Source organism: Hemiscyllium ocellatum, chromosome 19 (assembly GCF_020745735.1).
Source record: "Hemiscyllium ocellatum isolate sHemOce1 chromosome 19, sHemOce1.pat.X.cur, whole genome shotgun sequence".
Taxonomy (NCBI): domain Eukaryota; kingdom Metazoa; phylum Chordata; class Chondrichthyes; order Orectolobiformes; family Hemiscylliidae; genus Hemiscyllium; species Hemiscyllium ocellatum.
The window spans coordinates 19,227,522-19,240,619 of NC_083419.1; the positions used below are offsets into that span (position 1 = coordinate 19,227,522).

Here is a 13,098-nt window from a genome sequence, read left to right on the forward strand (position 1 = left end):
GAGAAGATGCGGAATATTTGCTGAGATCATGGATGTGGAACTCCTGTGACTGCCGAGTTCAGATGGTAACATTGTTGGAGGGAGTGTAGTTGCTGGACGGAGTGCCACTTGAACGGCCTTTGAGCTGGACGTTGTCAAGCTAGAGTATTGTTGGAGCTACACTCATCTCATCAAATGGAGATTATTCTCCACTCTTGACTTATGCCTTGTTCAGTCAACTTCAGAGTAAATCATAATGAGTTCATTTAAATCAGGTTTGGGTTAACAATAGGGGACAGGGACAGAGACAGAGTGCAAGAGAACACAAAAACTAGGAATAAAATAAAGAACAGCATTCAGAAAAAAAGGGGAAGATATACAAAACAGTGTCGGGGCGGGAAGGATAGATGGCAGAGTAGTGATAGTTGAACCATTTTGGGATTATTGATATGTGATTGAAATCCTTTCGCCCCCTTTCCTTCGAGAGTAGTTGGCTGTCAGTGCTCAGAGATCATCCAAGATTACAGGCCAAGGAAGATAGGATTAATGTCAGTGTCATCACATCTTCAGCCACCAGTACAGAAACTGTAGGCTGACTGGCTTACTGCTGTGCTGTAAACATCCACAAGTCAGAGTGCAAAGTGCAAAGCTCTTAAAAGAATCAGTCACTTGGGTGAAAAATTCATTATGGGAGACACCAATTTCTTTTTGTAGGCAGACAGTGTTCACTGAACCAGTAAAATCAAGAGTTTCAGGTCAATGGATGGGGGAGCACTCCCACCACAACTGCTGGTGTTTTTAAAATTCAATTAGATGGGAATCTAAAGCCAAATCCAAAAGTATTGGTGACCATGACAACTGGCAATGATTGTAAAAACCCATCTGATTCAATAATGTTCAAGAGCAAAAGGAAATTTGCCATCCTTCCCCAGGCTGGTCTTCCACAGCAAGGTGGTGAAGCAGGGATTGCCCTCTGGCTTGTTTGGCCAATTCAGTTTCAAAAGGAAAAAGGAAATTAGGAAGGAGCAAAAGCCTGGCAGCAATGCCCACATCCAAGTAAGAATTTAAAAGTTTTAGAATTACTCATTACATTTTCTGTTTTCCACTGATTCATTCATAGGATGGGGCATCTGTCTAGATCTGAATCTCTTGCCCATCTTTAATTACCCAGAGGGCAGTCATGAGTCAACCACATTGCTGTGGGTTTGGACTCACATGTAGGTCAGACCAGGCAGAGACTTTTCCTGCCTGAAAACACACTCATGAGTCACTTTCGACAACTGGCATTGGTTCTAAGTTTATTGTGAATCTTCATTCCAGATTTTCATCGCATTCCAATTCCATCAAGTGCCATGATGGGATTTGAACTCAGGTCCCCATGGAGTGACCAGGGTCCCTGGATTAACAGTCTAGCAATAAGACCACAAGGCCACTGCCTCCCGGGTAACTTAACAGGTTTACATCAAAAAGCAAAAAAACTAAACAGTTCAGAACCAGAAGGAAAAAGAAAAAAAAAAAAAGTTCTTTGGTTACACAGAATTGGTGCAGTACTGAAAAAAGACGTGGTTGAAATTTTTCAACCTGGACTTCAGGATCATTTACAAGACATGGCAATATAAAGAGATAGGAATTCAGCATTTATCTCAAAGTGTCTATGAATTGTCCTGATAAGTGTAGGATGAAAAGCTTCAACAAAATATGATTTTTAATAACCACAGGGAGGTTGCCAAGTTATTTCACAATACAATAAATCTTGTGTTAAGGCTACAATTCCAAATGATGACAGCATAACAATCGCTTGCCTTAATAAAAACCCAAAGTAGGTTTTGCATTGTCATCTATGCTTACCACAAAATAAAGAGCAATTAAATTACAGAAAGACTTCAGGAGATACAAGCAACCACCACAGCCCACAAACCACATTAACAACTGATATTCAATACAGCTACCAAAGGGATCAACAGCCAAGCAGTAAGAGGTGGTAAGATTACCTTTCTCGAAAACAAAAAACACCTCCTGGTCAACACATTGGAACTAAACAGCATTTCAACTAGCACCATCATTGTGCCCCCACCCCAGAATCATACACACTGCAGTCACTATTGCTTTCTGTATGCCGCACCATTGATCCCACATCCCATTGACCATTCCACTGTTATTCACTCCTTTTGCCACCATCTTGTCCTCACTATTCTCATCACTGCTCCATCGCCCTCCTGCAGCAGCCAAACATCCATTGGCTGTTCTGATCCAGTCTCCTCGCCAACCCTTACTGAGTCACATTCCAAGATCATTAACGCAACACCCAGCTCCTAAACCTTCAGCCTTTGTAATTTGGCTACATTGTAACAAGTGGAGAATATGGGAGAAAACGTGGCCTCAAGAAGACTTTAGCAATACAGCGTTTCCAGAGTGAACGGTTGCAATAACAAAGTGCAGGAAACAAAGTCTTTGGTGACATTAGAGACAGTACAAACAGTACATCGGGGGAACATTTATCACTGCACTCATTGCCATTAAAATCTCAGTTAGCTTTCAAATGTCCACGAGATCGGAATGATGATTCAGTAAAAGTCCTGGCTAAATTCCATCGTTAACAGATGGACAGCCAACACGAGCAGAACAAGAGTATCAGACCACCAACCTGGATAAGGGTATTTCCCATTGACAACAGCCGATTCAATGGATCCTGAAGAGGAGCAGTCCACAGTCACGGACTTTGTGACAGGAGGAAGTGAAGGATGTCTGGCCCCAGACATCTGAGCAGATCTTCGATAGATGGGCACAGTTCTCCGATGAATCTGAACAGAGTTTTCAACCCCATGAATAGCCACACTCACGCCTGGAATAAACCAAACACATTCATTTGATGAGACCCCAGACAGCAATAAACAGTGAAACAAAATGGAAAGGTCAACCTGTTCTGAACACACGCACTACTGGTCTAAAAATTCCACCTGACAAATCCATCATGTGCCAAGACATCCGCACCCTCTGAAAGGGAAGATGCATTGCCCTTGGTTAGGTGCCAATCTGGAGCAACTAGGTTTGGTCAGTTCAGGGCACATGGACTCACACTGGGGCAGATCAGTCAAATATTGGAAATGGGATTAGAATAGTCAGATGGGTGTTCTCTAGGCATACACTTGACAGACTATAGGGCCTTTATCTGTGCTGTAGACCCCCATGACTACATCAAAAAAGGGTTAAACTGTAAGGCAAGGTGGCATTGACAGGCCTCAGAAGATTTGGGGCAATGATTCTCAACTCCAGACAAAAATTGGGGGTGGAAAATAAATAGAATCAGAACTCTGATTTTAGGAATGGAACTGCAGAGCAACTCAACCCACAGACCCACTCCTGAATTCCCAAGAGAGACGGAGGATAAATGAATATTTTCCTGATGGACATGGACAAATTTTCAGGGGTTATGGAGCAATGGCAGAATGATGAACAATTTTGGGGAATGCCTATAAAAAGAAATTCAAACCCAGTTACTAACTGGATCACAGGATTTCACATTTCAAACAAACGTTTTACAAAGTCTTAAAGCGAGGACTAGCTTAACGCAAACTTTGCCAACACCTGAAAAGTCTCCAACACTCCCATTCTACTCTTATTTCCACTCGAGTTCTATATAGAAACTGGAGATTTCCTTCATTTCTCCTATGACCAAAGTTGTCTCAGCTCTCAAGATTTTACTTTGGGTATGTCTCCCTGCACCTACTAGAAAATAAGTCAGCTAGATGACCCTCCAACAACTTGATTGTGGATTCCTCAGTGGGGGAGGGAGAGCGACCCCCATTGATTAGTGTCACCAACTCAAAACGACTTTGCTTTCGATTGGCCTAGAAAATCGATAACTGAGGCCTGACTTCCTCAGAGAAACCACGCACCTCAAATCCAAAACCAAAGAAAATTCCTTGCTACAAACTATTCCCATGGAAACTTGGCCCACCAAAAGATCAGATTAATTACCATTAACCTTCCATTTATTCCACAAAGATATTTGAATGATTTAAAATCCTTTATAAAACTGTTGACTAACCATCAGTAGTCCGTCTGCTTTGTGCTTGTTCACTTCCAAATCTTACTAAATATAGATCACCCTTTGAACTGCAAACTACTGTTGGTCTCAAACGGTTTTCACTCATTGGGAATTGTGCATTTTAAAAATTTCAAACTGAAAAAGTTCTATCCCTAAAACACAAAATTAGATTCTATGACAGAGCAGCCACCGTCAAACTGAATGACAGAACAATCTAGGAGGCTAAATCACTTCATGTTTCGATTTACAAAATCGATCAGGAAACAAGGTAATGATATTGCCCTCGATCAGGCTATACAGGGAAAGTAACAACCAACAGCTTTCATTCAGGTCATGTCAACACATTGCCTGGGGAAAATAAAACTAGAACCCCCAAGCCGAAGAAATAAAAACTATTCAATATTTAGGATCAAAGATTGTTGTTATTACACAAAATTTCAAACCAAAAGTTCAAAATGACCTCAACATTCACACATGACACTGCAGACAGACTCACCAAATTGACATAAGTTTGGCAGTTATCAATTAACTTTGAAAGTGAAATCTTTTCTAGTTCTGAGGAAGGATCACTGGATCTGAAATGTTAACTCTAATTCCTCTCCATAGATTCTGCCTGACCTGCTTTCAAAGAGGAGTTAGAATTGATGGTCCTTTGTGCAAATTTCAGAACTAAGTGTTTCAGAAGTGACAATTACTCAAAAGGATAAAAGAGTTTACTTTTAAAAGTAAAATGAATTCCCATCACTTAACACCCACAAGAATGAATTATAACGAAAATGATTCAATGACTCAGTATCACAGACCTACACCAATAATGCTTAACTCATTAAAACAACCTTTAAACACTTTTTGGCATAAGATATAGTGCAAAAAAGATAGTTTCATGGTAATTGATCGATTAGTTCTTACACATTATGACAAATGACACTCCAGTGCCCCAGAAGAGGGACAAAGCCATCACTGAGGGAGCAATATTTGCACAGAGTCTCCACCCCCCCCCCGAAACCCAGAGGGTTATGGGAACATGCCTCAAAACAAAGCACTTCCAGCTAAACAATGACTGTAGGCTGGGAGGTTAAAAATGTACCACCACCTACTGGGTGCCAGCTTGGCTCGATGGGTAGCAGTCTCACCTCAAAAGGCAGATGGCTGTGCGTTCAGGTCTCACTCCAAAAACAGTGTGAGCAAAGAAAAAAAATACTAGGCAATCACTCCCTCAGCACTACACACTTATCAGATCAGATCAGACCCCCTCCCCTCAGAATATATTAAAGGTAACTGAGACTAACTTCTTCTCATTTTAAAAAGGCAAGTGCCAGGCATTTTATTCCACATGCAATTCAACTGGTCAAACTACAAGTTTGAAGCAAAATACACTTTATTCATTCACTAAAGTTAAAACTACAAAGAAATTGGTATCACTTAACTCTTACAATATTAAACAGAATGAGATCTTTTTAAAAACTAAACAGTAACTGTTCCAAAAAAAAACATCCCATTAACACACCCTTGACAAAGACAACTTCAGGAGAAAAAAAAAGAAAACTCATAACTCTAGCAGGAGGGAAAAACATCGAGTAAATTCAGATTGAGAGAGAGAGTAGCAGGGAGAGATGTACTACAGCTTCTACCCAGCTTCAAGACCCCAGCAACTGAAAATCAAAATTAAAAATCCTGGTTGTGTGGGAGCTTCCCCCCACTTATTCAGGCTGCTTCCGTTGTTCCAACGTTTTAAAAAAAAACAAACCCAAGGTCTCAAGTTGTTTACTCTAATGGCTGAGTAGACTCCCCATCACCTCTCTCTCAAGCTTACCTCATTTAAAAAAAAAGGACATGCATCTCTTAAAGCCATAGTACTGTCACAAGTGGATTGCCATCTTTTAGATGTCACATTAAACAGAGGCCTGGATGTAAAAGAACCCTCAGCATTATTTTGAAATGCAAGGGAATTCTCCCCAGTCTGTCTTAACAGCCCAGACTGAATGGGTCATTGTTGAGAAAATGTTGGACAGACTAGGCACATTTCTAAACTTTAATGGGTTGAAAGAGGCAACTTGATAAAAATTTCCAAGAGAGAGACTGATGGATAAATGAAGTTTTCCAGATGGATGTGGGTAAATGGTGTGGGATAGAGGTGCTCAAGGGTGTGAGGATTCCGTGGCTTTAAGAGGTTATTTTGTCCTGGTTTCTTTCAGGAGAGATTGAACGAGAGATACGAACTGCCGACTGAAGACCACTTGAGTAAACGGCTTGGGAGGCCCTGGGTTTTGCCTTGATACCCTGAAGCTAAACTCAGGTCAGGATTTCAGGGTTTTAGTTTTTCCAAATTTCATCAGAAGCTGTTGGAGTCTCAGAGTTGGAAGTTTCACTAAATGCCTCTTGGCTGCCACACTCTGAGAAAATTCAATCTTTTTCTCTCCTGCACTGGAGACCTGTATGTGAGAATCGGTGTCTGAATTTGCCTTTTTGCCAAGGTGTGTTTATGAGATGTTACTACATTGGAAAAGTTCATCAGTAGTTGTTGTACTTGTTATTTGGTTACATTTTCCAATAGGGTTAAGCTCTTCTCGTGTTTGTATTTTAACTATTGTTTTTAAATAAATTGTGCTTTTGGTTAACATTGAGTAGTTTGACCAGTCGCATTGCTTCTGAAACATGCCACTTCACATTTGCCGTAAAATAAGATGACGTTAGGGTCTAGGCTGCCTTCTTAAAATATTTTGAGGGAATCTGGTCTAGACCATAGCAAGGGTTATGGAGCAACAGCAGAAATGTGAACAATTGCAATCTCAGCACCCTGTAAAAACAAATTCAAACCTTGTTGTTAACAATTGGATCACAATTTCATTTTAGACCAGAGGGTGTTGACAGAGTAGATGTGACAAGGTCTCCTATTTTAGGAGAATCAAGAGCTAGCTGTCACTGGTGACTTTAAATGTGTGACCACTTAGAGACAGACTAATTCTTTTTCCAGGGGTTGTGAATCTTTGGGACACTTCTCATGAAACGATGGCGTAAGTAAAGTCCTTGAACATTTAAAGGCAGAAGTAAGTAGATTCTTGCATCAGGGTAGGTAGGACTGCGGATTTGAGGTTACAGTTGGATCAGCCACCATCTTTTGGCTGGCAGAGCGATACGAAGAACTGAGTGGTCTATTCCTCATTTGTATTTTGGAATTGAATGAAATCTTGCATTTGCTCAACTGACAATTTAATGCAAATATCTGTGGTGGGGGTGGGGAGGATGATATTTGCTTGGAGTCTCCTGTTGTTTCGAAATAGTTATGACTGCCAGCCTGAAAAGACTGAATAGATCATGTAGAAGTGTCAAAATCTCCAGCAGACCTTAAAAAAAATGGATTGCGGATGCTGGAAAACCTCAGCATTTCATGGAGAAAAAGCAGAGTTAACATCTCAGGTCCCCCTTCTTCAGACCAGCTCTGTCTCTCAGAATCCATCTCTCAATTCTTCAAGATACAAAAGAAAGGGAGCTCGCTCTGTTCCATTTCTCCCCCAACCAGCCTTTTTAATTCCAGAAATCTCATTAGTCGTCCTTCAATGCAGTCCCTCTCGATGGTGGGTGTGTATGTGCAAGCGAAGATATAACCTCAGCATGACAAAGTGCTTTCGAACCAGAGTACTTTTGTTTCAAGAAAAACTAAAAATGTAGAGACGCGCGAGTCATCGCACAAAGTCCCACAGTCAACATGATTATCTGCTCATTATCTCAAATTTTCATGCAGGGATGAATATTAGGATGGAATTGTCTGTCCTGCATCAAGGCACAGCCTTCAACTTCTTTTCACTTTGTTGAAAGGATGAGTGCATGTCACTGATGAGGCCAATATTTACTGCCCTCCCCGATTTCCCTTGAACTCAAGTGCCTTGCTGGGCCATTCCAATGGGCTGTTAAGAATCAACCACATTGCTGTGGGAATCACATGGAGGCCAGACCAGGTAAGGACAGCAGATTCACTTCCCTACACAACTTTAAAATGAACCAAATGGGTTTTTAAGACAGCTGATGATGGATTCACGGTGATCATTACTGAGCCTAGCTTTGTAATTCCAGACCAGCTCAATGGACTTTAAACTCCAGTCAGTCCCATGACATCATTGGAATTGTAGCCCCCAAGAGCACTGGCCTGAGATTTCTAGCCTAGTGATATTATTCAATTCTGACATCAAATAACCCTGAAGAGAGACAGAACACCTCTGAAAGATAACACGTCCACAGTACAGCACTCCTACTACAATGGAGAATGCCTGGATTTCAAAAAGTTTCTAGAGTGGGATTAAACTCCACCTTCTCACTATGACACAGAGCACACTACCCACTGAGTCATAGCTGACACTAGGAAGCAGTGAGATATTTCACTGCAAACAGTGTATAAAAACAGGATCCAGTCACTGCCTGATTTAACTGCAAACTGCATATAGGCTTTACAAATTGAATTGACTTGCAATTTTTAAAAAAACTGTTCCTATCCACCCCCTTCCCCAGGAAGGAGGAATTAGTTGTAATCATCACAATAATTTTTTTTTTAAAGTTTTCCTTCTCTTGTGATATTGTTAGGGAAAGTAGTTCTAAAAGAGAAGGAAGATATCATGCTGGCCAATACAATAAGAATTTCAGAGCAGTGAAGGTGGCTACTGGAGAAAGCAGAAGGAATTGTAAGAATGCAAGAACAGATCCAAGCAAGGAAATTCCCAAGAGTAGTTTATACAGTGGATTTCTTTTTGATTAAAAAAAAAGAGCTTATAATAAAAAGCAAGATTAATCAAGGGAGACTGTGCTCTTCATTTAGACTTGGCAAAATTGCAATAGTTTGGAGGAGGAGTTCATAAAAATGTATTATGACTATTTTCTAACAGTATACCATGGAACCAAATCAACGCAGTCACCATTTTAGATTTTGCTTTGGTAATATGGGGGTTTAGTAACTAACTTCATAGGAAACGGTCCTCTGGGAATGTGTAACCACACATGATAAATGTAATATCAAGTTTGAGTTAATACACAAGCCTGAAGTATAACAATGTATAGAACTTCATTCCTTACAGGTATTAGCAAATCAGATGGTTTCATACTTTTTACTTTCCAAAGCTGAGGAAATACTTCAAAATTCTCAAATCAACATTCTATTGAACTATAAAGATTCATCCTTGGATGAAGTTCAGTAATATCAAGTTTAAAAAGTGTTTACTCTTTGCTAAAGTGTACAAGAAACATGAGTGTTTTAAATATCAAAAAAGTGAACTAATCAGGAACTTTACATAGATATATAAAAGTTACAATGAAAGTAGAGACAGGAGAAACTTTGGAATGGTAAACATAACATATTTTGTCTATATTAGAACATAAAACATAGAAAAATACAGCGCAGTACAGGCCCTATTGGCTCTCAATGTTGCGCCGATCCAAGCCCACCTAACCTACACTAGCCCACTATCCTCCATATGCCTATCCAATGCCCATTTAAATGCCCATAAAAGGAGTCCACCACTGCTACTGGCAGGGCATTCCATGAACTCATGACTTGCTGAGTAAAGAATCTACCCCTAACATCTGTCCTATACCTACCACCCCTTAATTTAAAGCTATGCCCCCTCGTAATAGCTGACTCCTTACGTGGAAAAAGCTTCTCATTGTCAACCCTATCTAAACCCCAAATCATCTTGTACACCTCTATCAAGTCACCCCTAAACCTTCTTTTCTCCAATGAGAACAGCCCCAAGTGCCTCAGCCTTTCCTCATATGATCTTCCTACCATACCCAGGCAACATCCTGGTAAACCTCCTCTGCACCCGTTCTAGTGCCTCCACACCCTTCCTATAGTATGGCGACCAAAACTGCACACAATACTCCAGATGCGGCCGCACCAGTGTATTATACAACTGCAACATGACCTCAGGACTCCGGAACTCAATCCCTCTACCAATAAAAGCCAGTACACCATATGCCTTCTTCACAGCACTATTTACCTGGGTGGAAACTTTCAGAGATCTGTGTACATGGACACCAACATCCCTCTGCTCATCCACACTACCAAGTATCCGACCATTAGCCCAGTACCCCATCTTCTTGTTACTCTTACCAAAGTGAATCACTTCAGTTTTCGTGGTACAGCGCTCAACATAAAGCTATGATGCTTCTATGACACTGGTTAGGAATTTGTCTAGTTCTGGGTCTAGAGTAGGAACAAAGGTGTTTGGTAGGGTAACATGGGATGTTTCAATGTGTTTAGAGATGATATTACCCACACCTCTGGAGCAGGTGAGCCTTGAACCCATGTCTGTGGGCTCAGAGGTAGAGACACTACCATTGCACCACAGTGAATCACTTCACACTAACGTAACATTGAACTCCATTTGTCACCTTTCTGCCCAGCTCTGCAGCTTATCTATATCCTGCTGTAACCTGCCACATCCTTCCTCACTGTCAACAACTCCACCAACTTTCGTATCATCTGCAAACTTGCTCACCTAACCTTCTAGCCCCTCCTCCAGGTCATTTATAAAAATGACAAACAGCAATGGTCCCAAAACAGATCCTTGCGGAACACCGCTAGTAACTGCACTCCAAGATGAACCTTTACCATCAACTACTACCCTCTGTGTCCTTCCAGCCAGCCAATTCCTAATCCAAACCTCTAACACACCCTCAATGCCATATCTCCGTATTTTTTGCAGTAGCCTACCATGGGGAACCTTATCAAACGCCTTACTAAAATCCATATGCACCACACCTACTGCTTTACCCACATCCACCTCCTTAGTCACCTTCTCAAAGAATTCATTAAGGTTTGTGAGGCACGACCTGCCCTTCACAAAACCATGCTGACTATCCTCGATCACATTATTCCTATCCAGATGTTCATAAATCCTATCCCTTACAATTCTCACAACAGAAGTGAGACTCACCAGCCTATAGTTACTTGGGTTATCCCTACTCCCCTTCTTGAACAAGGGAACCACATTTGCTATCCTCCAGTCATCTGGCACTATTCCTGTAGACAACGAGGACATAAAAATCAAGGCCAATGGTTCTGCAATCTCCTCCCTTGCTTCCCAGAGAATCCTAGGATAAATGCCATCAGACCCAGGGGACTTATCTACATTCACCCTTTCCAGAATTTCCAACACCTCTTCCCTAAATACCTCAAAGTCATCCATTCTAATTAATTGTGACTCAATATTCACATAGGAACAGGACATTGTTGCCAGAGTGAATACTGACAAAAAGTATTCATTCAGTGTCTCCCCAATCTCTTCAGCCTCCACACCCAACTTCCCACTACTGTATTCAGAGTTGAAGACAAGACAATAAAATCAAATAATGGGAAGAAGTTAAAATGATAGTGAAGAACTTAGAAAACTAAAACAAAAAAATTAATCTAAATGACAATCCAACAAATTCTCTGGTCTGAATGAAAAAAAGTGTTCACATCTTTAAGGATTAGGGGACAGAGGATAACCAGAGAAAGAGAACAGCCTATTAAGGCAATCTGGCACGTAGAACCAGAATCTGTAGACGAGGTTTCAAATGAGTATTTTACATTCACTGAAGAGAAGGACGATACAGATCTAGAAATCCGGGGGCAGGGTCAGAGAGGAGGAAGCTGTGATATACTTGAATAAATTAGCTTTGACAGGGGATTTTGAAGTAGATAAATCTCCAGGTGCAAATGAGATGATTTCCAGGCTGTGATGGGAATCACAGGCTGTGAGGTCAAAGGGGAGATTACAAGGGACAAGGCATCAAATTTTCAAATCCTCTCTGACCACAGTAGAGGTGCCAGAGGACTGGAGTGCAACTGATGTGGTACTATTATTCCGGGGTGATAGAGTTAAGACAGGAATCTACAGGTCAGCAAATCTACCGTCAAATGGTAGGGAAATTACTGATAAAAATGCAAAAGGACAGCATTACCCGACTTGGAGGGAAAGATTAAATCAAGGATGGTCAGCATACCTTGCTCAGGGAGGAATCACAATCGAACAAATTTGATTGAATTCTTCAAGATAGTGACTAGGTATGTGGATGAGGATAGTGCAGTTGATATTGAGTACATGGACATCAATAAGGCTTTCGACAAGGTCTTGCGTAAGAAGGGAAAAATTCAAATTATCTTGATAGCAATCATTGGAAAAGAGTTGGAATTCTTTAAGGCAGTTTTAAACAAGACACTTAGGAATTATTAAAATTAGGCAAATCAACAGGGGAACCATGTTTGACAAATCTATTTAATTCTTTCAGCATTTAGCTAACAGAATAAAGGAAGACCAGTAGCTGCAGTGTACTTGGATTCCCAAGAAAAAAAAAAGAAGTGGCACACTAAAGTTTGTGCTCCCAGCCCCATAATTGTGCAGATTAGTTAAAAGGACAGAAACAGAAGTTAAGAGCAAGAGGCGGCCATTTGGCCCTTCGAGCCTGCTTCACCATTTCATCACGATCATGACTGATTGGCCAACTCAGTACCTAATCCTGGTTGCTCCCCATAACCTTTGTTCCTATTCACCTCAAGTGTTATATCTAGTCACCTCTTGAATACATTTAATGTTTTGGCATCAAACAATTCCTGTGGTAATGAATACCACAGGCTCACAATTACAAAAAGTGTTATTTCCATCCTAAAATGGTCCCTCCGAAATCCTCAGACCTTGACCTCTAGTTCTGGACACACCCAACATTGGGAACTTCCTTCCTGCATCCACTGTCTAGTCCTGTTAAAATTTTGAAAGTTTCTATGAAATCTCTCCCCCCACCCCCATTTGTCTGAACTCCAGCAAAAACAATCCCCAGTCAGTCAGTCTCTCCTCATACATCAGTCCCACCCCACCCAGAGTCAGCCTGGGAAACCTTCACTGCAGCCAGCAAATTCTGCTTGGCTGCTTCTAACCAATAGGGTGCGTCAGGATAGTACTGGAGCACCATCTCCTACAAATTTGTAACTTGTAGGTGAGAGGACCAAATTTCAAAAAATTATACAAAAAATGTAATAATAGGAAAGTAAACTACAAGGATAAAGTCTGCAGAAGGGATAGAGACAAGTTGGGAGAGTGGGTAAG

At 41.0% G+C, this 13,098-nt stretch overlaps 1 protein-coding gene across 1 annotated transcript in view; it reads right to left on the reverse strand.

The window, feature by feature from the left end:
• LOC132825045 (anoctamin-4) overlaps positions 1-13,098 on the reverse strand; it is a 180,132-nt gene that overhangs the window by 105,914 nt on the left and 61,120 nt on the right. The window contains exon 5 of the mRNA XM_060840051.1: positions 2,624-2,821. Coding sequence (XP_060696034.1) covers positions 2,624-2,821 — 198 coding nt within the window. The remainder of the gene's footprint in view (positions 1-2,623; positions 2,822-13,098) is intronic.